General features: G+C 42.8%; 1 protein-coding gene across 3 annotated transcripts; it reads right to left on the minus strand.

Moving 5' to 3' along the window:
- Positions 1 to 664: 664 nt before the first annotated feature.
- On the minus strand, positions 665 to 24873 carry spen (spen family transcriptional repressor). Of its 3 annotated transcripts, none has more exons than XM_068597211.1 (15): positions 24470 to 24873; positions 21183 to 21503; positions 14127 to 14732; positions 11583 to 11740; positions 11199 to 11399; positions 10956 to 11107; positions 10710 to 10835; positions 10425 to 10538; positions 10227 to 10340; positions 10036 to 10136; positions 2075 to 9917; positions 1602 to 1946; positions 1307 to 1501; positions 970 to 1128; positions 665 to 865 (listed from the first exon to the last, which is right to left on the minus strand). In XM_068597211.1, the coding sequence occupies exons 1-15, from the start codon at positions 24550 to 24552 to the stop codon at positions 734 to 736; spliced, it is 10650 nt and encodes a 3549-aa protein (XP_068453312.1). In that variant the 5' UTR covers positions 24553 to 24873; the 3' UTR covers positions 665 to 733. The 3 variants fall into 3 exon arrangements, with proteins under 3 accessions (XP_068453312.1, XP_068453311.1, XP_068453313.1); XM_068597210.1 differs by having other exon boundaries at positions 970 to 1146; XM_068597212.1 differs by lacking the exons at positions 21183 to 21503; positions 24470 to 24873 and adding an exon at positions 19424 to 21178 and having other exon boundaries at positions 970 to 1146.
- Position 24874: the final 1 nt, after the last annotated feature.

The following is a 24874-nucleotide window of genomic DNA, read 5'->3' on the forward strand; positions in this document are numbered from 1 at the left end:
TAGTTCCCTGTTGAGGCATTGAATGTAACTCTGAAGTCCCCTCACGAGTTCCTGGGGTAGGGAACACTTCGGGATGGAGTCGAGTCCGGAAATGATGTAGAAGTTGGTTGATGGTGAAGGAGCAAAAGCAGTATGATTGATCAGGCTGAAATGATCCTTGATCCGTGATCATTTTCCAGGCATTGGTTTTTTATCCTGCATTGCTGATCACAAGAGTAATTTCATAACATGTATCATTTTATACTCAAATCTGTAGAGTTCACAATTTTTTCCTTAACATAGTGCAATGACTTCCCATATTGTTTGTCTTTAAAAAAATTATCACAATCACTTTTATGAAGGTAAAAAATATCCCATAGGAAGGCCTCAATCCATAGCTTTATAGGCGCTATGAATTAGAAAAAGGCTGCACAACACCTCCAAAAATGGCAAAAATAAAATGATAAATCAGAAATGATCATCAAAAATCCAGTTCAACCCTTCAGATCCTTCTCTGTAGAGGTAAAGTTTTTGAAGGGACTTAAGGACTTGGTGGAGAAAAGGTGAGTGCATGCTAAATTATATATATATATATATATATATATATATATATATATATATATATATATATATATATATATATATATATATATATATTAAGTCAAACTCATAAAAATATGAGGCAATTCCAGTTTACAAAACTGAACAAGTCAAAATGGGCTGGTGTTGGCTTGTTTAGGAAAAATGAAGGTATTTAAACAGAGGCAATGACAATCATGAGGTGAGGGGAAATGCTGGAGATGCTGTTGAGAAGGTCCGGGGCTAGGCGTGAGAGGTGGCTCTCTGAGAATTCACACGGCGGGAAAATCTGCACCACATAAGCTGGCTGCGAATCAAAAAATGAAAATAACATGATTAGACATAACCTTAAGGACTTTGACACAAGGCACAATTTAAAAAGAAGAAGAAAAATTAAAAAAGACTACAGACCTGATTAGAGCCAGGGTTGGGCACATTGATAATGCCAGCTGCCTGTTTGGCTTGCAGGTAAGTGATGAAGCCACTTTTCAAGGCTTGGGTTTGACCAAGGACATCTTCTTGGTCTCGACCGCAGGGTAGAGCCAGTAGCAAACAGTAGTCATTCTCCACCTGCCATGAATGATAAGTCTTTTTCATAAATGTAAACATAAAAGCAAATCCCACAGAGTGTTAATCAGGTTATAGGCTGACAATCCATACATCTGCGATACATCTCTATTTGATCAATATGTTCATCTAAACTTAAGCACCCAACAAATCAGAGGTAGTCAAAACCAAAAATACTCACAGTCATTCTGCGTGCCACACTCTCCAACTGGGAAGCCTCAAGCCTCATCCTCTGGACAATACGTAGGAGAGGACCTCCCTCTGTAGGCGGCAGGGAGCGCTGGGCAAGTATGGTATTACCAGAAACAAAGTGCAACTGGACGGCAGCCTGGTCATTCTTCAGCGCCAACAGGCCTTGCCATACAATAGGATATTTCTGTACAGAAAAAAAGGGGTTTGAACCTATTTCGTCTTTGGTATTCTCTTAAAAACATATTTCTTATATGATGACATTGCTGGTCAATCTGTCTTCCTACCGTCATGAGTTGAACCATGTCAACCGAACGATGTCCCGAATGTTCCAACTTAGCATCAGGTCGAGAGTGCAGAGAACTTGATGGGGGTACTGCTGGCATAGGTGTTGGCAGAAAGGCTGTTTGGCCTTCTTGTAGAGCGAGATCTGGCTTATGAGTAAGACTCATAGGGGACGTCATGGGAGACTGGTATGAGGGGGAGACTGTATCCCGTGATATTCTGGAAATGTGTGAGAGTTCTGTAGAGGTAGGATGGCGGAGATGGGAACTCTCAGGTTTGGAACCACTTCCTCCCACATGTGACTGAGACATTTTAGTCCTGTGACCCAGCTCAGGCTCCGGAGGGACCTGGTAAAGGACATAACAAATGAAAAGAGTAATGCATATTTTGTATGTGTATATGATCTATGAAATACAATTATAATAAAATATTAAAATACTTGGAATATGTAAATAACAAAAGCATATCAAGTGACCTGTGAAGATGTAATGCATTGGTTCGCCAGGTTGTGTCCCGATGAAGGATGCCCTGGAAACTGGGATGGAAAGCCCCGGATGTCCCGATATACTGGAAAGGAGCCGGCACCTCCTGGATGCATCAGCTGAACCCCAAGCGGGTGAGGAGACACCAAGACCGGAGAAGATGCATGGACTCCCCTGATTCTACTTTCGTTGGAAGGTGCGTGTATCAGCTTTCCTTCTAGTGGTTTGAGAGATTCTTTTGCAGAAAGGTCAATGGTCTTTCCCACTATAGGACTCTTTGAAGGCCCAGAGATGTTGCTTGAAGATATTCCAGTGTCTGAGGTGCGTGACTGTCTTGTCTCTACAGCGACCTGCTCTCCCAATTGCTGGTGCATGAGGATGCGCTGGTGCATGTCTCTGTACTGGTCCATGCGTATGCTTGGGTGGAGCCCTCTGTGATCACTGTGAATCATCCTGACATCTGATTGGAGCTGGGGCACAGAAGTTCTACTCAGGGCTTGGTTAAAGTGTCTAGGGTCTTCTTCACTTACACTGCTGCCACAACTACCGGATAGTGAACCCTGTGTACTTGAATGGGACTGCAGTACCAAATCTCGAATGACATTAGGCTGAGGCGTGTTTGACCGCTGTGGAGGCCCTGGGTGGGAAGAAGACAGGGAGTCACCTCGCCTTCCATAGTTTATCCCAGATATTGGTGGGGTGTTCATTCTGGCTTCATGAGCCATTGCCTGAGTGACACTGTGAGGTTGAATGATGACGGAGGACTGTTCAGAGTGCGGGTGATGCATACCAGAATGATATGTAGAGATTGGTGGTATGCCGTGACCGAGAACAACAGAAGTGCCTCGAGGAGAACTGCTTGGGGGACAGGCTTTGACAAAGTGTGAAGGCGAGTGGACAGCTATTCGTGGGGAATGGGGTTCTTGCTTTAGGTGTAGAGCTGAACGATCAGTTGGCATGCTGGGGCTGGGGCTCATGCGGGTTCCAGATAGTGATGGGTGGTGTGGACTCATGACTGGGCTAAGGTTAGACTGCTGAACAGCTTTACCAATGTCCATCTTTTTGGGTAGGGGTTCAGACGCCAGTCCTCGCTTGCCATGCTGCTGCTGTATCACAGCTTGGTTGTACATCAAGACTTGAGGAGAACTAACTGGCTGTTGGTACATCTTTACAACGCCACCTTGAGATGCTGTGTGATACGGGGCATCAGATTTGTCACACCTAATACTCTCTTGCTTCATACTAGATATAACAGGTTGGGTGTTATAAGACTGACCTGTCAAGAGAACCCCTGTGTGCCCATACGCTGTGGGTGTCGGGGTTACTTTTGGGGTAGGGGACTGGGATGATGTGATGTGTGGGTCTTGCTTTATTGAAGATTTGGACACAGATTGCTGAAATTCTATATCACCAGCACTTGCTTGAGGAATTTGACTAATTTTTGCTCTCATCCTATAAGGTCCTTCGGTTTTCTGACCAGAATAACTCAAAACAACAACACCCTCTGATGTATTGACCCTTAGGCCAGGACTGTTGCCTGTACTGTAGGAAGTGGTCTCAACAACAGAGCGCCCTCTTGTCGCATCTTCTACAATATCCATGCCATGGTAGCGATTATTCTCATTAGGGTTTGTTCTAAATTTTTGCTTGGGAAAAGACAGACCAATGCTGCGGTTGCTGAGAGAAATTCGTGGAGTTTCCTCTGTATCATAAGGCATTGGAATTCGACTTATTACTGAGGTAGCAGGAGAAATAACCGTATGCTGGATCTTCTCGACACAGTTCTGTTGGGACTCTGTCAGTGGAAAGGGTTTATGGTGTATAGGCTGCGGGGGTAAAGGTGGTCTCTCTTCGGGGTGTCTTGAACCCACTATATCTGAGGGATTTTCATTCTCTGTCATCCGTGAAGGATCGGACAGTGCAGAAGTCACCATAGTGGTAGGTATAGAATTGCTGTTTGGTGCAGAAACATATTTAGGTTCCATTAGAATCTTTCTTAAGGTACTAGAACTAGGGTCAATATCTGAAGCCTTTGTGTCAGGAGGCATTGGGGGATTTGTTGAAGAGGTTCCAAGTGCAATTGATTGAGGTGGAGAAGGAGTTACCACTGTAACGTGACACGGAGGAGCAACATAGATTCTACTTTCTTCAGTCCTAGGAGGCCAGTCAGGCGAAAGTGGAATTTTGGCAGGCCGGAGCAAGGGTACATTGAAGTGAGATACAGGTTGTGGGCGGGCAAGAGCAAGAGTAGGGGTAGATGGCTTTTCTGCTTGGGGATGCTTTTTACTACTGAATATGTTGCTTGTGCCTGAATGAAATGCAGATTCTTTGGGTATAGGCTGTTCAACCTCAGGCTGTTCTGCCTCTTTGGGTGTGTCTACAGTTATAGCACTTGTAACATCACGTCTACAAGTTGCAACGGCAGTGACCACGGAAGATGCTGCAGTAGCCCCTGTTGTAACAGTGGCTGCTTTTGAATTGTTGGTTTCTGGATCTTCTGGGATTGATTCTGGTAACTTGACTGGGGAGGGCTCTGGTTGCGAAACATGTTCAACAGTATCCCCTTTCTTATTAGCTGCACCTTTGCGACTTCTCGGCTTCTTCAGAGTTTTGGCTTTAACTCTGCCCGTTTTCTTGGGTGTTTCAAGTGGAGAGGTATTTTCAGCTGCCTTAGTCTCCGCCATTAGCCCCTTTGGGGTGGGTGTCACAGGACCATCATCTGAGTCTGCAGCAAGAATATTGTTGATCACCATGTGTGTTTCCGGATCCATAATTTCATTTGAGGAGGAAGATGTCAATGAATCAGGGCTAGGGATACGACCAGTGTAAGTAGGAGGAGCTGTGAAACCATCTGTATCTGCACATGTTTCTTCAGCTGTAATAGAATCAATAGCGGCCGCAAGTTCAGTTTCGCTTGCAGGATAAACTCGCTTCTCCTCAACCTCAGCTTCTGGCTCCACTATGACAGGAGGCAATGTGGCAGGTTGCTCTGAAGGTGGTTCCTTATATGGTCGAGGAGGTTGCTCAACTGTGAGTTTGGCAATATTTTCAACTGCCTGCTCTAGTTCCATCTGCCGTGCCAAGAGAGCTGCCGGATTAGCAGGAAGTTCAGGCTCGGATAGGTCGTCTTCTTCTTCCTGTGTGTTAAGTTCTTCTGATTCTTTTAGAAAGCCTATAATATTTGTTTCCTCATTCTTTTGTATTACTGTTTTGGTTTGTGTAACGATGGGAGCTTCAAATGACTCAAGCTCATCATCCCCTGAACGTAGTAAACCTTTTACATCGTCAACACTTACACGGATCTCAAGATTTTTTAAGGTGTGTGATTTATCTTCAGTGACTTGTTTTGTATTTCTTTTCAGCCTTGGTGTTTTCATTTTAACATTCTTTTCAGACTGTTGTCTCCGCTCAGAGAAGGGGGTGTCTACATTTTCAATATTCTCATCACTAGATTTCTTTCCACCTGAATCTTTTAAATCTTTTCCCCTCCTGTGCACTTGTAAGCTTTCGTTTTCCACCTTTTCCGATAGCTTCACAAACAGTTCAGAATCAGTTTTAAGATCAAGTATTGACTCATCATGACTTGTCAGATCAGCTTGTTCAGCTAGGTCAGAAGTGCTCCCAGACTGTTTGTCTATTCTACAACCTTTCTTGTTAACTGGAGCAGGAGATGTCCCTTGTGTTTGTTGTACTTTCTGGGTGCGGGGTGAACGCCATCCCTCAGAGGCTTTTATAACCTCTACAGTGGTGGAGGTCTCTTTGACCTCTGTGTCTTCTTCTATAATTTTCTGCTGATCACCCTTCACCGGCGATGCATCTTCACCTCGCTTGATGCCTCTTTTAGGTGGGCGTCCTCGCCTTGCGTTGGTGTGTGGCATTGGAACATCTTGCTGTATTGTATCTTTATCTGCACCACGTTTGCGCATGGAGCGTGCCGGCTCAACTACCTCTTTACCAGCTGGATCATCTTCATGTAGTGTGGCGTAGACTGATCTTACATTCCTGCGACGTGTTCTGCCATGGATCAAACTAGACTCAAGGTTTTGCTCTAAATCTGATGCATGAATTGGTGACTTGGATGTGGCTTTGGACTCAACAGAAGCTTTTGGTACTTCTGCCCGAGGAGATGAGGCCCTTTTGAGTTTCTCTCTATCAATCCGTTCACTCTTTCGTGTTGCAGGTTTTTCAGTGGCAACAATTTGGGAATGTTGGGAAGTACGTAATACTGACATTGGTTTTGCCCTTTTACTCTTGGGTCGTCTTCGATTTGGTAATGGTTTTATTTCAGCTTCTAGCTCTGGCATGCATGCCTCAGTATCTGTCTCAGTTTTCTGAGATTCCTCAAAATGTTTTGATTCCTGACTTTCTATTTTAGGCTCCATCTTAATAATTTCATTTTTTTCATCAATCTTTGGATAGTCAGAGTAAGTGAATTCTGCATTTTTTCTCTCTAAACCACTTAGGGAAGAACCAAGAGTGGGAGGCTTATCTTCGACAGGAGGATTATGTACCACTGCCAAACCATCTCCAATTTTTGCGTTGGATTCAATTAACTCAGGTTTTGTTTCCATTTCATTTTCTGGCCCCAAAAGGTCAACTGGGAGGGTTATAGTTAGCTGAGGAGCAACTGGTTTGAAGTCTTCCTGAGGGAAAATATGTGACGGCGATGGCTCAAAAACTGGCTTTACTTTTTCTTCTTTAACAAATGACTCAGGTTGATCCAAGTTAGGAATTAAAGATTCTTTCTTTTCTGGTGAAGACATTACGTTTGGGGGAAAAGCAAATGGGGAAACTAACATGGTTAATGGGGGGCTAGCTGATTTGTGATCAACCTTCATTACAGGCTCAGATTCCTTATCAGACAGCACAATATCACTATTTTGCCCTTCTTCTCTTTTGATTTCTACCACTAACGAATCAGTCTCAGAATCAGGTGGCGAATGGTCTTTGTCCTTTTGTTGTTGAAGCTCCAAAAAACGACTATGGAAAAGCACTATGGGCTCTTGTGGCATGTCACCTACTCCAGATTCAGGCGACGCCTCAGTAGCACCTGGCTTAGCAAAAGGTCTACTAACTCGAGTTTCCAAATCTTGGTCTTTACGTTCAAGATGCTGTAAACGACGGGAATCCTGTTCAAATATTGAGCTGTGCAAGAAGCGAGAGGCAAACAGGTCTCGTCGTTCTTGGTCCTGTGGCTTAAGTTCCTCCTTTTTATCGTGCAGCTTTTCGACAGAGTCAGTACGAATCTTCTTTTTTTTCATATACCAAGAAGGAATAGGCCGAGGTGCTAGCTCTACCTTGTCTTTATCTGAACAGCTGTGGGAGGTTGGAAAACGTGAGGGGAGAAAGGACCAATTATCTTCCCTGGATGAATACAGTGTCTTTGCTCTTTCAAGGAGTGCTTTGGTATCAGGAGTTATAGTTTTATCTAAAGCAAAAGAATAAAACTTGTTCTTTTCCAATGATCCTGAAAGCTTCAGATCTGTCATCCTCTCGTCACGTTCCCGAAGAATAAAAGACAAGGAAGTACTGGACTTGGGAGAGATGTGTTTGTTTTCTCCGTCCTCATCTGAATCAGACTGCACTTCTCCAGGTTCCAAATCTTGGCCAAGGCGTTTGCGGATGGTTTCGTGTTGTGCAATATCACTGGGGAAAGTCATATCCATTCTAAGTGAATCTGACTTTATCCTTCTCTCCCAGCGGTGCATTAACTCCTCATCACAGCCAAGCAAAGTTGTCTTCAGCTTTGGAAGCTCAGTGTCAGAAGACTGAAAATGTGTTAGTCCCAAACAGTTTTTTAATGACTCTGTGTGTGAACATTTCTCATCTTTTGTTGGAGATTTTCTGTCTTTGTTTGTAACTGAAACAGAAATCTCGGCAGTTTCATCTTCCTCATTTACACAAAAGTGACCATGTCCTATTGAGGGTGTTATACTCTGATAAAGGTCTTCATTCAACTTTTGGGAACTTGGAAAGTTGCGCTCTCTTTTTGCAGTGACTATTTCAAAGCCCAAATTCTCAACTTTCTTTCTTTTACTGCAAGACAAGTCATCATTGACCATGTCCGGAATTGATTTTGAAACATCATGCATGATATAATCCTTCCCAAAGTTATGAGTCTCAATACTTGCTGGGTCTTTAAATTTGACTAAATTATCAGGATCGGCAAGCTTGGGCCGGAGCCAGGTACTCTGTTCAACTTCTTTTGTGCAAATGTTCTGGTCAATGTGCACATTGTGCTCATCTGTGTCATTTGAGTCCTTGCATTTCCCTTGTTCATTTTCAGACAAAACCTGTTTCTGTTCTTTTAATTCATCCAAATTAAAGCTGCCATCATCTAACATATTTGTGAAACTGGAGCTGTTTTCACTTCTTAATCCTGTTAAATCCATTTTTAGGTAGGTAGAGTCCAACTCATCCGTGGAATCTTCAGGCAGCTCCCTGAGCCGTGACTGGTGCTCCAGAGAAAAGCTTACAGAGTTGATTTCACAGTCTTGTCCATCTTTAGGACTGATAACTGAAACAATCCTGACAGATTTATCCTTATGGTGCTCCTTTTTATGAATCCCTTTTATCGAAATATTCGTATCCAAGTCTGTCTCTTTAGCATTGTTCCATAGTTTGTGAAGTCCAGGTTTAAGAACATTCTCCTCGCTAGTTCTCTTCTGCCTATCAGTTTTCCCAGAGTCTTCAAAACGCCTTTTCCTTGCTGCCAAACGGTCAATATCGACAGAAATACAACTGTCAAATCCAATTTCAGATTTCCCATGTTTTTTGGATTTGATTTTAGCATCCTTGTCAATAACCTCCACTAAACTGTGCATGTGTTTGTCTCTAGGCAACTTTACATGCTTAGAAATATCACTTTTTGATGGTTCTGAGCAGAATGGAGGACTCCTCTGGTCAACAGAAGGTGATGACCATCTAGGACTGTCACTCCCACCCCTCGGTATTGTTTTTTCTTGGACAGGATGACCAATCAATTTTCCTTCTTTTTCTTTCACGCGTGTTAATTGCACAACACACGGCAGAAGATCTAACCTGCCTTTGCTCAGGCCTTCCTTTGGAATTTTAGTGATTTTGCTTCGAAGGACTGACTCAGGGCTAGCATCTTGTTCGGGTTCAGGTTCGGGTTCGGGTTCAGGTTCCGGATCCATGTCACATGCTTGGATAATAGGTGATGCTACTTTTAGCTTCTTAAGCCTCTGCTTCTCAATTTTGTCTTTGTCCCCTCGATCTTTACGTCCAACCCGCTTCTCCTTTTCAACCAAATTCCCTCTTTCAACTTCAAAGACTCGATCCTTTTCAAGTTTGTCAGTTTTATTATATCTTTCAGTGCGTGCCTTTTCAACTTTTTCAAATCTGGGTGGGGAGATTGAGCTGCAGCTACCACTTCTTTCAGAAGATCGGCAACAAACACGACGATCTGAATCGCTTGGTATCCTCTCAGAGAGCGAAGGAGATGCAGTAGGGCTGGCAGGTCGACGAGCAGCAATGTGAGATGGGCTTTGGCTACGCTCAATGGTCCTCCGTCCATGATCACGGCCACGATCCGTTTCAAAGCGCTCCCTCTCTCTCTCACGTTCCCGTTGCAAATAGCTGTATTTGCGAATGTCCTGCTCATATGGGTCAGCTCTGAATTCTCGATATTCACGGGGTTCTTCAAAGTATTGTGGATCATAGTAATCTGCTTGATATGGGTCCCATTCTGTGTAGAACTCCCGACTTCTGGCAGGGAATTTGCGACGTGGATCTTCAGTATACGTTCCTGGTGTTCGTACATTTTCGTAATATTGTCTTTCTGCTTGAAACTCATATTGAGTTCGTCGATCATCCCTGCCAAGAAATAAAACCAAAAACCAAGTTATTAATCTCTCACTCATTGACATGAATAATGTTTAACGTTAGATAGTAATTAGCTAAAAGTATTATTCCTGAAGGAAACTACACAAACCTTCTTTCAGAGAGAATGTCGTAAAAGTCTCGAATATCCTGCCCAGATGCCTGCATTGAACGATAAAACGCCATCTGACTTTCCTGATTGGCAAAGTCCACCTGAAAAAAGGTCAATTGCAATTGTCAGGAACTGCGAGAAAAAAAACATTACATAAATTTTAAGAGAAGATTTTTATTCCCCCCACTTACCTTGATTTTACTGCCCCCTATCTTCCAACCTTTTGTGTCTTTGACGGCGGCTTGTGCGTATTCAATGTTGTTATACAAGATAAGGGCCATTCCTTTCATTCTGTCAAATACAACCTGCCCAAGACAGAAGGAAATAGAGTCTTATATTGCCAGAAAGTAAACAGTGTGCAACTGTAAGGGCGTGGAAAAAAGACTTACCTTGACAACATGTCCGTAGCGGCAGAAATGACGAGTAAGAAACTGCTCAGTTGTGTTTGAAGCTAATCCATCCAACCAAACGCACGTTGTAGGCATACTCTTTCCAAAGCCCAGCTGAAAAAAAGGAAGGATAAAATAAAAAGATTGCAAATATTTGATCCATATCAAAACTTAAAAAACAGTTTATAAAAATCAAGCTCATAAATAATACTAGTATGGTCGTGAAAGACAAGAATGTGGTAGTTAAGGCAAGATTCTAAATGTAATTAACGTGATAAATCTCACCTTTAATCTATTGTTACCAAGGTACTCTCCATCCATCTTCTTTATAGCCTTACAGACACTGGCAATGTCGCAGTATTGTAGAAAGGCATACTGTGGGGCTCCATTCACCTTCTTAATGTCAATGTCCTTTGCACAATAATGAAAACAGAAAAAGGCTTTTATTAAGCATTATCATCTCAAACTACACAGCATGGTAACCATTGCCTGTATAGAGATATTTCCAATTACTTCACAGCATTAACCTACCACTATTTCTCCAAAGCGTTGAAAGATGTTAAGCAGGTCATGGTAAGCCGTGGACTTCTCCAGGTTCCCAATAAATAATGTCCGTGTGGCCTTTGGATGGAACTCATCTATCCTCTCATCCAAGGGCCGAAACTCGTTCTCACTTTCAGTCTCTGAAAAAAAATACAGCAAATGCCCATTTGAACCTTGTGCGTTTTGTCGCTTCATGTTTGTGCTGCAATACAGTTAAAGATCAGAATTTACCGGGCCCATTCCAGGCTGTGACCTCGATTTGCATGCCAAAAAAAAGCTTCCCCTTTGATGCTCCAAGTGCTTTTTCTTGGTCCTCTTGCTGACGGAAAAAGACAAGCCCGTAGCGCTCCTCTGAAGCTCCGTGGATTTGTACAGATGTGACTTTTCCATGTTTCTTAAATTCATGGAACAAACCATCCTTCAGGCTCGTATCTGTAGTAAACCAGTGAAATGAGGTATTACGTATGTTTAATGAAAATGTAACACACTATTAAATGCTATATAGTGTCTTTCATAAATTGTTATTATTTGAAGGGATAAACAGAAATACAATGCACTACTATTTCTGCATTAAAAAAAGCTAGTTGTTGCAGACGGGAGCACCTTATGACTAACCTGTAGAGCGCACAGGAAGATTTTGGACCTTGATGCCAAAGCTTTTACGTGGTTCATCCTTGTCAAGGGAGGATAAAGGAAGTGCTGAGGGTGCTGGAACAGCAGCAGATTGCACTGAACGTGCCGGGGAGTCATCACTTGAGCTACTGCTAGAATCACTGGAGCAAAAGAGAAACATGGACTTAGATGTTGTTGCACGCTGTCATCATTCTCTGTTACTGGAACTGGTTTTTGCCTTAGGATTGATATTTATTCATTATTATTATTATTAAGACTTTATTTATAATTTTACCTCAATAAAATCCAAAATGTTCTAATTCGTAATATGTATATTGTATACACAAATATTCTTCTGCAGTGCTATACTAAGTGCATAATGCTCTGTCTCTGAAAAATCGTTCATAGATTGGATAATATTTGTTGAAAACTGACACAATAGATCAATGCACTGAAAATGAATCTGTCCTACTGTTTAAAAATGGAGGAAAAACACCTTTTTCCCCAATTTATCATCATCATCATCATCGGTATAATAAGATTTGCACATCACTGACAAATTCATGGCTGCCCTGGGCGCCTTTATAATACAACCGTTCCCATGCCTGTCTCAGTGTTCAAAGCCCTCTGATGTTTGTTTCCTTCTCACTTTCTCCTCCTGTGCTCAGACACTCCCGGAAGTGCTGCTGACGGAGGCTGGCCTGTGGGAGTGGGCAGGCAGCCAGCACTGGCCAGAAATTTCCAGTTCCAACTGGATCTCACGGAGGGGGGGAGCCATTACACATACACAGAGGTAGGCAGTGAAAAAAATAATATACCAGCCTTCTCCTGAAATTCCCCACAGACCACTTCCTCGTAAAACCACATGTGTCGCTACACGCTACTCAGAGCCGGCGACTCTGCCGTGTCCAAAAGGTGATGCGGTTATCCAGAAAATAAATAAAACTGGAGGGAGCGGGGGTTATATAGTGGAGTAAATCTCATGGATGGACACGGTAATGTTTTTAAAACTGCAAATCCCACTTGATCATCTAAGCCTTTTGTTATTTAGGCATTCCTTGAACAATTACTGCTCAACAATAACCTAACATCTACATTCACAATAACCGTGACACAAATATAGCAAAGCTTTAGATCCACGGGCATCACAAAACTGACAGACGGACTTTAGTCTAAAGTATAGCGGTAATAAACACATTCGGACTCCAGCCAGCAATCAATTACTCAGTCAACAACCTTGTAAAAGCAGATTTGTCATTTGAAAGATTCACAAGTACAAAGTTCACTCATACAAAACGGGTGGAACAAAATTTGCACACGTAGCACTGCTCAAAAGGTTGACAGAATTTGAATTGGAAATTCTATGCAATGTGTGTCCCCTACCGGGTGGAGCACAGCAGCGTGTTCAAATGCTGGAAAACAGTCAAATGAACGTGAAGTTTGGCCATGTTGTCGTGTAAGATGGTTCTTTTTGAAAACAATAAAAATACATGTTACAGTATGTGCTGAGGAAACGAACACAACCTGGTATTAGGAGATATGATATACTGATGGTTAACGTTATTATAAAAAACGTTTTGACTTAAAAGTACAACAGCTCTGTTGCAGAGTTCAATACAGCCGATATACAGTACACGTTGAGGAAATTGCATCAAGTCGTAAAAGATGGCATCATGCAGAGATTACGACGTTCTGTAATAAACCCTGATTCATTTACCCGTATAAAAATATTTCCTCTCCCTTTTCTTCTTCAATGAAATTCTCCAAACATTTGGATACTCTCTCTCAGTTACATCACTCAGCAGAACGGAAAGCTTTCCTTTAGAGCGCCACGACATGAACACACATCACCACCAACCTGCCCACAAAGACAGATGGAGTTTTTTATTTTCCATAAAGCAGTCGCTGATGGAAAAATCAAGACATTGATTTGGTGTTTATATGGTTCCATCATAACCACACCATCTTAGCAATACATTCCTATGAATGCGGCCTTGTACATGGTTACATAGTTTAGTAATTAATGTTCCACAGCAGGGTTTACACTGCAATGTGCTTCAAAGCTGCTTTTGTTGAAAAAAAAAAGGAAAATATTGGAAAAGAGGCCGGGATCAGCCGTGGTAACCAAAAAAATGCAGAATATCGGGTTATAACCGAGCAGACTGATGTGCCTAAAAAACATCTGTATGGTCATACTGCAGCAGCCTGGTGCTTTCAGGCGATGTAATGAAGGCAAACGGCCGTTAATTTCAATCGCATGGTCAGTTTTAGTTGACTAATGTATGTCAACTTCCCACTGGAATAGTGGGTACTTAACCTTCAAAACGAGCCATAACTTAACAGTGCCGATGCACACATGAAGTAGCACTGTTATTTGGATGTGTCCCTTCATAATTGGCTGATTGGATTCTGTGAAGTGGAGGATTACAACCAGAGAGTGCAGATTTCCTTCTTAAAGTACTCGGTGCTCTGTCCAGCACACACTTGGATGCACAAAGGTAAACAACAGCCACGCACAAGGGTAGAAATCTTGACAGCTTCACTCACCTGCCACTCGTACTGCTGCTGGTACTACTGACTGAGTCTGAGCTGGAGGAGCGGCTATGCGAGCCTGACCCACTGTGGGAGCGCGGCGGACGAGTCGCCTGACTCGCCAGCCTCTGAGGAGATGGATTTCGCGAATGCGTAGAGTGTGGTGACCGGCTGCGACTGTGGCGGTACGACCGCTCCCCGCGCCGACCCCTGTCCTCCCTGTAAAGGTCCCTGTGCACCACACTGGCCAAAGTAAAGGGTTCTCTGGTGCGAGACTCGTAACGAGGCTCCGGCGTCTCAAAGCGACACGGGCTCCTGCTGTGGGAGCGGAAGAAGCCCACCACGCTGGATGTAGATCCTCCGCTTCCTGTCGGCGGGGCCCCCGTCGGTCCGCCCGTTCCTGTGGTGCTGGCAACAGCGCTGACGATAGTCCCACTGACTCCCGATGGCGCCACCGTGCCACTTCCGCTAGAGGTGCCGGACCCGCTGCCAGCTGTGCTCAGAGTCCGCTCTCTCGCGTCGCGATAATAGTCTGTTTCGTAGTGCCGCTGGCGTTCAAAACTGTTACCGGGACGCTCGTGATGTCCGTAGGCACTGATCCGATCCCGGCTTTCAGCCGTCCTAACAAACAGGGAGACAGAGCATCGCGTTACGGTTGCATTCAAGACAGCTGCTAGCATCACACTGGGCAAACAATCATCAGGTGTCTCTGGTGGGTTTTCACTTAATTAGACACATGGGAAGACACGGCACTTAAGTGTTTGGAGAAGGGAAGTTTCTAAGAATCTAAAGGGATCGTTCTTCTTTTCGCCTACAGACTGAACTACAAGAGGATTCAATTGATGAAGTGGTTGAGGCAGCTGAGCATGGCTGAACCGTCTACGGCTTGAAGATGAAATGGATCAGAGCCGTCTGCCACAAAGATGCCGTCAGTTTTGTGTGAACACCTTCAGGAGAAACCTGTTTAAAACTACTACTTTGAACGGAAATGTGTTATAAGTCAATGTTTTGTCAGTTCAAAGCATCAAAGAGATGATGTATAACTATACCCTCATGTAAACTGCACACACTGTGATAAAAGCACTAAAAGCAGAGTATGACCGGAAAAGATTTTTTAGCAAAAGGCATGCATTTAGTGTTTAAAAAAAAGGAGAGAGATCTGGAGAGTAATTCTAAGTATTATTGCAGGATGTGTGACTTGCAAAAAGCTGTATTTGAAGAAAAAAAAAGAAAGAGAGATTCATGCCTTGATAGATTGTCGAGTCATTCTGGTCTTGTAACTACAACAAACACAAGTTTGAGACGTTTTATCGTTTATCAGGGAGGCTTTGTTTTAGACGTATAACAAGTCTTTTGTTTTATAATGTTACACAATTTAACTCCACCTTGTTCTCTTGAAAAAAAAGTCTTCAAAGCAACTTTTATGCACATAGAAAAACAGGTGTTATTAAAGACATTCTGCCCAGACACGAACATCCTTCTGAATAAAGCAATCAGAATTTAATTTGGTAATACGACTGCTGCGTCATTACAGTATTCATATTACCAAATTCCCAGTAATGAGCGGGACAGGACAGCAATTACCTCTGTTTGAATTCAGATCAAATTATAATCAGCAAATTAGCCACGATGTTCCAACGCAGGGCGGTTTATGGTTTGATTTAACAAGTCTTACAAACCTTCTATGATTTTATTCTTTGTCCGATTCAAACAAGAGAATGAATAAATATCAAGAGTCACGACGGTGCCGGATGTTGAAACGGTAAACGGTGCCGGAACGGTAAACCTCAACTGTCGAAACGGTAAAAAACCTTCACTGCAGTACATTTGAGATTGTGTGTGATGAAATTATACATATACACACACACACACACATATATATATATATATATATATACACATATATATATAAATAAATATGTATATATATTTATATATATATACATATATACATACACATATATATATATATATATATATATATATATATATATATATATATATGTATGTATATATATATATATATATATATATATATATATGGAGAAATAAATATTTTCTGTATTTGAACGTGAATTTCAATATAATCCTTTCTATATAATATATAGAAAAACTTACTTTCAAACCATACAAAACCAAATTCCAAATGTTGGGTTTTTAAATTCTTAATAAATTGTCTAATCGTAGAAATCAAAGCTTTCGGCGTGGGTAAAACGTAATGGGATGTCGTGTCAATACCAGAAATCACGTCCATATGTGCCCAGCAGCGTCTTGTTGGACTCGTGTCTCCTTGCTGATAATTGAGGCGGGCATCCAAACCTTTTGGATCTTTTGATTGATTTGGACCATCAGAGATGTGTTGATTACATCTGTGTTAGGATACGTCTCGTCAAATGTTTTGCCTGCTGGGTTGCATGCTGCTTAACCGTCTACGCCAACAAAGAACACTACGTCTAAATCAAAGACATTCGCAAGATGAAGAAACTTCTGAAAGTGTTTCTCATTAAAAGAGAAGTCAGCCGCATCCTTTGGTTGTGGAAATGGGGCCACAATGCTTTTTGTTTGTAATTTCAAGGAAAACATGTGTAATTCATTTTACAGGCTTTCTGGTGTGGTGTTTTTTTGTTTCATGATTTCCCACCCGTTTTGTGCTCCAACCTTTAAAAGATGTGTAGTGTTTTCTTTTCACGAGAGCTGTGTCAAATTGCTTTGGGTGGTGTAAGAAATCACCAGCTGATGGGGGGAAACGGGTCCCGGCCTGAGCTTTAGAAACCATGTACTGTGGGTTGTACAAGGGGCGAACAGGAGGCTGCTGGCTGTTCTGTGAAGATATATTACTCCAGCATCTTCCTCTGCACCACTGATGCCCTGTGATGTCTTGAAAGGCACTTTGGTAAATGATCCATAAGATGAGTTTCCTAAAATGCCCAACCTGACCTTTACAACTGGCTGAGAATGTGTTACTCATATTCACAAGCCTTTGAGAAGACTTTGATGGACTGCATTTATCCGCTAAGCTTAACCCTTTGTCACGTTTCTTTTTAACCCTTTCGAGGACACACTATTTAGCTACACAGCAAATCTCAATGACTATTATTGACTGCAATAATTGAACACTTGTGTGACGTGGCCAATCCGTATAAAACAATGGAATATATGTAACCTATAGACACAAACAACTTGAATGTATTAGGTTAGAAATGGAAGTCTTTCCAACAAAAGGCCTTTGCCATAAGGCGTGAGAACAAAAGACTGCATGCTGTGCACATAGTCGACTGGATGCTGAGGATAAATTGGTTGAAGGAGCAGCACGATGTCTGTATTTCACTGCACTATACGTAAAGTACAGCGGGTCAGGGGCAAATTCTGTTTCATCTTATTTGATTTAATCATCCGTCTGCTGGATTCATGAATAACATCTATGGTATAACGATGTCTGCAGTGAAATTGATGGATTACCTTGACCCCTAGATGCTCCCAAAAATGCTAATTTGGTGGCGCAGGCTCACTGCTCAATAGATAGCCTTCAATTTCACTTCAATTTCACTTTACACAAAACAGGTTCTACATTATTCATGAAGCTTAAAATAATTCAGTTGGACTTTTTTTTATTTATTTTTTTCATCAGATTTTCCATCAGTGTTTGATTATTAGTCTGCTCCGGTGCATGCTAAGCACATCAACTGTTTTGGGATTACGGGGACAGCATAATTATATGGACGCATTCCAGCAGCATGCTAAGAAGGTATCTTATGTGGAGACTCGCGTGAGAGCAATACATGCATATAAATTATAACTATTTATACGTAGTTCAATGTTAGATATCCTTCTGTCGTGCAAACCAAGAGTTAAACTGTGCAGCTGTGGGGCACCTTGAAAATCTTTGCAGGCTAAAGCAAACCACAGAGCCTCAGTTGGATGGATGGATATATATATATATATATATATATATATATATATATATATATATATATATATATATATATATATATATATATATATATATGAAGAGATTTAAGGGGGAAAATAGTGTATTAACCAAATAATTGGAAGTTATTTGAGTAATCCAGTGAATTAAAGGGGTTCTATCAAACTGAAGCGACAATCCTGTAAAGACGGCACTGCCATGAATCAGTCCCGTTTATAGATTTGCAATGTTCCCCTCAACAGTTCAATACAATCAGTTCAATACAATCAGAAATTAAATAGGCACAGATAGCACAGTATAAACGTTCGAGAAAAGTCTGACCGTTGGGAAATTTCTACCATCTCACGGTAATTATCGTGTTATTGTACATGGTGACATTAAAATCCAGTCAGGGACTTGTAATCTCTCTACCTGCATAGCCAACTTACTAGTAAGAGTGAAATTCTACAAAAATAATCTTAAATTAGTTTTATTTCTCAGGAGCTTACGAATCAAATGTAGAATCTGCACCCTGTGGCGGCTTATACCGGATTCATATTCTTCTCTTGTCCCAGAAAAAGGAAGCTGAGGACAATTTAAAACTGCAGCTGCGAGGCAGGAACAAAAGATACTGGTGCTGGAACTAATGATTGCTTTCTTTATTGATGAATATGACGATTATTATTTTTTAATTAATTCAATCAATCAATCATTTGGTTGATGAAATGATTTTTTTCAATGTTTTTTTTCCTCCTAAGCCTAAAGCCACATTTAAAATTCTGTTTTGGACGGATTTAATTCAAAATGATGAAAAATCATGCAAATGTTTAGTATTTTTGCTTGATAAAAAAAATAATTAAATAAAATAAATAATCCTTATCAATCAACTGATCATTTTTACCATAAAATATACTGGCAAAGAAAAATTCCTAAATTGAACTCGACAAAGCTTGAATTCGAAGAAATCTAAAAGGTTGATTTAGGAGTTATTTCATTCTGTCTCACCATTTAAACATTAGAAAAAACATTTCAGATCATTTTTTTCGTATTATTATTGTGGCGCTCTGCCCCCACTTTTCCCTGCACATATTGTAAATATTTTATGAATCTTTGAGTCTTAAAATCTTTTGAATCTTCCACAGCCCAGTCCTTTTTTTTAATATTAAAGACAGCTTTATCAAATAAAAAGAGGGGTGGGGGCAGGAGCTGAACGTGGGGTCAGGTGAGAGGAAGAGCAAAGGAAAACAACACAAGGTAAAGTTAAGATTTCGGCATATAGACAGACTGGCAGTAATAGCAGTCTATGTACCGGCTACTTCGGTTAGTGGGGGAAATGGAGAGAGACAGGGGTTCAAACTAGGGGTTAGAGAGGACAGCTAAAATACACAGGGCAGGACATACCAACCTTTTGAGAGAGTGGTAACTTGACCTATTATTCCAAATACAATCTAGGGAGACAGAACTTTGTGAGCAGAAAAAAAGGGCAAAAATGTTGAGTGGAGAGGAGGGGAAAAAAAAGGAGGAAAAATTGTTCACATTAGAAAATGTAATCCTCGTCTTCAGGGCGAGGGACATCTTGTACTTAACGAGTGTCCGTTTTAACGATGGAAAAAACAAAGTTGGTCGTGTACGGATCCAGGGCGGGATGTTTTGTATGCTGAAAAATGTCAATTTGAGTTCATATAATCATCCAAACGTATAGGAGGCGGGGAATGAGTCCAGTAAAATGAATGTATGATATCCATAAGTCCCTCTTCAGAAGGTAGTGCACAATTGATTCCCCAACGGCAATGAAGGTGGAAAAAAAATGAAGTCTTGCATCTTCAGTTTGTGAAGTCTTGGGCATGCCATGACAGCACACAGTGCACCGTAGTAGCGTTGTGGAGTAATCAAATTTGCCCGTGACAGATGAAGAGTGAAAACATGTCTCTTAACGGTAATCCAGATTTTTCCCCGTAGCACTGTATTCATTCATAACAGTTCTGAAGCTTGTGGATGTTTATGTCTGTTGTCCGTCTCCGTGACAAGTGGAAGTGCCTCTTGCAGTCCAAATCAAAGCCCAAGTCAATGGGAAAATGCCGTCGATTGGTGTGACTGTGTTTACCGATTTTGTGTGCATTTGTATCCATGTTTAAATGATAGTTCCAAGTTCAGGAAAGGATTTGGTAATCTGGGTAATCCACAGACGTGAGGCAGGTTAACTCCAGCGGCTACTTTTCAGTCTCAATTTCCAGCATTCTTCTTCGAATTGTACGATCCAAACAATAGTCCGTGTGTTGGTCCTCATTAGATTGATGTCTCGTTCATCGAAAGGGGAAAAATAATCCCCACAAAAATGAGGCAAGGGAAAAAAAAAGTTGCTTGCTCACTGTTTTTGTTGTCTGTACTTAGTTGGATCACCAGTGGAGGTCTCCCAGCACTCAATTTGTAATGCCCTGATTTTAAACATGATCCCAAATAAAACGGGAAAAAAAAACCAAAAGAACCAAGAAAGCAACCCATACCTTTAGCATGATAGCTTATCCTTTAAGTGTCTGGCCAGCGTTAATCCAACAGAGAGGGATAAATATCCTGTGTCGGTTATCCTCGTGACTCCAGCCCGCAAGAGATGTGAACACCTCCGTGAGGCGGGAACGATAATCGAAAACCAAATTAGACTAATCCAAACAATGGTGTTTTTGTTTTGTTTGTTTTTTTACATATAACGTGTGATTGTTTTGTTACATGGAGGAAAAAAGAGCGACATTAATCCACCGAGCAGGGCGCGTAACTCCAGATTAGGGGAATCCCAGGGACGGCTGCTGGACCACTCTCTCTTTTTCTCACCTCCCCTCCCCACCAACCGCCCTCTCCAGCAGTCTCCTATAATCCTGGGAAATTTTACCACATCCAATCTTTTTGCCCCGTGCTTTCCACCTCACAGAGTTGCTTTAAGATCGCAAAGATATTCCCAGAGGGAATAAACTATTGGCTATTCCTGAAAGTAATAGATGCATTTGTGTATAATCATGCTTTCATCACTTATAGAATGTATCTGTGTCGACCCGAGAGCGCCCCTCCCCCGCGCTAAACAAGTAAATGAATAGATGGTGGAAAGATGCTTGGAGGCAAGGTGTAAGAAACCACGGTTTCCCCCTGTCTTCAGAGAAACTTTGTCCACTTACCCGTCTAGTCTGCGTTCATAGCGTCCATCTCTGCTGTGGAGCGACGTGGGGGGCCCATACACGGTCCCCCCTGCCGCCCTTGTGAACCCTGATACATCCCGGCCACGAGAGCCTAAGGACAGACTATCGTCCAGCCCTCTCGCTGCAGTAGGAATTGTGCCCGGTTCATTGTAATCTGTGCGCAGGTCTCTGTCCCCCATCTTGTTGATAGCATTATGAGCCTTCTGAGCACTTTTAATGTCCACAAAATCCACAAAGGCTGCGACTCCACCTTCTGAACCCCGCTTGGGCAAGACCTTGACACTCTCCACGCGTCCATACCTGCAGAGAACACAGCGGAAAACACAAGGTGATCACCAGGTTTTCAACTGCAATGACGGGGCTTCAGGGTTTATGCATTTGCAAAGTGTACCGTTTAATTCACATAAAAAATAATGCTAAACGATGACACCTTTTTTTCAAAATGTAATACCGTCTGTGCGTGTGTACTCCCTTCATTGCTGCACTGTGGTACTTTCTTCCTTCAAGGCAACAGTAACCCAGCAACTGGCACATTGTGCGTCAGTAAATGTATATCTTTTTTGACATTAGCATGTTGTCTACAGGAGGAGGTGTGCTCGTAATATAATAGCTACTGAAAAGCGCACAGATGAGGTTTGGACAGAAGCAGAAAAAAAGAGACGTGACATTTCCTGATTTGCTTTGTGTTGGTTTGGAAAAAAAAATCAATTCAAATTCAAAATGCATTATGCATGTCTATATAGCTTCTTCTGTTGCACTATTATAAAGGTCTTACATTTTGCATTTATAACATCATTCAACCTTTTTTTCCCCTCCCTCAACAACAAAAAAAAACTGCTAAAAAGGTTTATTGTTGTATGTATTATTACAGGAAGGTAAGCGTCCCATTGTTTCCTGAATCATTCTCTCGCTCAGAGATGGTTGAATTAACTGATGTGAAATGTGCGATCCCAGTCTGGGGTTACAAAGCCTGCCATCATCTTTGTCCGTTGATCCCCTCCTCCTCCCTCACCCCGCCTTTCGGGACTGTATTTTCGCTGTCCGACAGAGACAGTCGGGTTGGCCCATACATTTATTGGCAACGCCAGTTCCCAACGTTGAACAGCCGCCGACGACGCCATTTTAGAAAAAGCTGTTCACACTGCTTACTCATTCTGCCCGTCCCCCATCTTCAATGACTTCCATCACACATCGGGGGCTGCCGTGCACCTGCAGACTCAGACTACCTCTGCATGGGTTCAGCTGCAGCCGAGGCGGCGCGCTCACCGCGGCTCCAAATCCACCCGCCCCCACCGAAGACCTCCGCTATGGCATTAACATGCTGCTGCACCCCCCCAAACCCCCCACCCCCAAACAAAAAAACATAACGTTACGCACATAAGAGCGCGCTTATGTAAACAAAAAAGGCATATAGGTAGACCATTACTGTGCGAGGCGGCATGAATCAGAGACACTGACCATGTTTGCAATTCACCCACTGCATCCATCCCTCTGGAAAAAAACAAGACCAAGAGAGAGCAGGGGGAATATGCATCATCATTTGGATATATATATATATATATATATATATATATATATATATATATATATATATATATATATATATATATATATATATATATATATATATTACATTTTTAAATGATTTATTATGATTAATGTTGGTGAGTTTGGCAGCCTTCGTCCCATATGGCGCCGCCTACACAGCAACACTAAGGAACGCAACGTCGATCGTATAGAAGCAGACTGCTGTTTTTCAGAGGTCTGGGCTACGGCATATGGACGGAGAGGAGGGCTGCTATTTCCTTGACAGCCGAAGAGAGAGAGAGAGGGAGTGAGAGAGTGAGAGACCAGGGCGCGCAGACAACCGTGATAGACACACACACACACACACACACACACACACACACACACACACACACACACACACACACACACACACACACACGACATATTTACATTTTCCTCTCCCTCTGGGGATGACAACAAAAGAGCCGAAAGCCCCATAAATGAAGCATTGTGGTTTTGTTATGCAGCATACACACAAAAAAGATCGATCGAGATTATCATATCGATGTGTTGGCTGATTTTCTTTCAAATAATCAGATCACGCTGCGGGGCTGTGCAAGTCAGCAGCTGTGGGGAGGTGTTGGGGGGGGGGGTAAACGCGGTAATATTGTAGCGAAGACCCCCCCCACACACACACACACACACATTTGATGTGTTCATACGCGCACAAAGTAAACACGAGTACTGTAACGTTACAACGTTGCATGCGAGTTAACGCGGAGCACCTCCTCCTCCTCCTCCTCCTCCTCCTCAATTTGCAACAACGTTGTTGCAGCGTGGATGTCGCGTCACACTTGTCTTCTTTTTTTTAAAAGCTTTTACTGTCTCGTGTACCATTTAGAGGAGGACACAGCAGATAGAAAACAAATAGATCCGGTTTCTTGCAGCAGCTCCAGTGCACGCTGATAATAAGTAGGTACGTCGTGTGCCGACGGACTCTCTCCTCCGTGTGTGTGTGTGTGTGTGTGTGTGTGTGTGTGTGTGTGTGTGTGTGTGTGTGGAGGGGGGGGGGGGGGCGGTCTGCTGGAAGAGCTGACCCAACGAACCGAGCGGAACGCCGGGTCCCCGGTCGGCTCGCGCACGCCGCGATCAAGACTTTTCACCCCGATGTGCCAACAAGATGCGGACTAAGAAGTGCACGATGCGAGCACCTCGCCGGGCAGCCTGAAGTTTGTTTACCGCGTGCCTGCTGGCGTTGTAGAAAAACACACACACAATGTAAAAACAATGCCTTTTCTATCTCACGGCCCCCCCAGGTGAACACACGGGGCTCCTGCGCGGTCCCGGGGTTACCTGGCGGGAATGAGCAGCCGCGCGGCACGAAAGTTGCCGCTGCAGCCCACAAGTTATAGTAAGCGTGTCAAAATGGCAACAACAAAAAATACATCTGTCCGCGAACGGGGTGGCAGTGGAGGGGGCGGAGGGGGGGTTGACGCGTGCTAGGGACGTTTGTGTGTTGTTTTTTGTATCTCAGCTGAAATGCAGCGCACCGTTGTCGCTCATGACAGCACAGTTGCCAAACGGGACTCTTTGCTACAGGGGGGAACCTCCTGCTTCATCCAGACTTCACTAAAAATGTGACAGAGAGAGAGCGAGAGAGAGAGCGAGAGAGAGGGGGATGCTGGCCATGCACTCGTCGTTACATTACACAAATGTACAGACACGCGCGCACATCGTTCATTACTGGTTCCACTCACCTCTTGAAGTGCTCAATGATTTTCTCCTCTCGCACATTTTCGGGTAAATTTCCCACCCATAGATGTCTGGTTTCCCGGACCATACTGTGAGCTCCTGCTCCCCTCTCATACAGATGAGTTTGCGATGTCAGTTTCTCCCGTGCAAAAAAAATGAAGGGGAAAAAATAAAAAAAGCTTTGCAAAAACAAAAACGCCGGACGAGAGAAGAGAAAAACACACACAAAATTACCCGGCGCAAATCATTGACTGGTCGCTGTGACCCAATGTAAACCATTAGGCTGGATCCCCCGCACACGCTGTACAGATACTCTTCACTGTTGAAAGCGCGATCTTGCACCTCGTGAACGCGCTCCGGACTGTTCCCGTGACTAGGCGCGTCCCTGACACCATGCGACCTTTTGGGTG

Source organism: Clinocottus analis, unplaced genomic scaffold, assembly GCF_023055335.1.
Source record: "Clinocottus analis isolate CAN_PGR_092001 unplaced genomic scaffold, fCliAna1.0.p SCAF_4, whole genome shotgun sequence".
Taxonomy (NCBI): Eukaryota; Metazoa; Chordata; class Actinopteri; order Perciformes; family Cottidae; genus Clinocottus; species Clinocottus analis.

Bases quoted from the DNA above. Each gene is read 5' to 3' on its own strand.
- spen (XM_068597210.1), bottom strand. From the start codon at position 24,552: ATGGTCCGGGAAACCAGACATCTATGGGTGGGAAATTTACCCGAAAAT. The intron at 10,836-10,955 runs GTAGGTTAATGC...TATTGTGCAAAG, and splicing joins AACGCTTTGGAGAAATAGTG to GACATTGACATTAAGAAGGT. The intron at 9,918-10,035 runs GTTTGTGTAGTT...ATTTCTTGGCAG, and splicing joins GACATTCTCTCTGAAAGAAG to GGATGATCGACGAACTCAAT.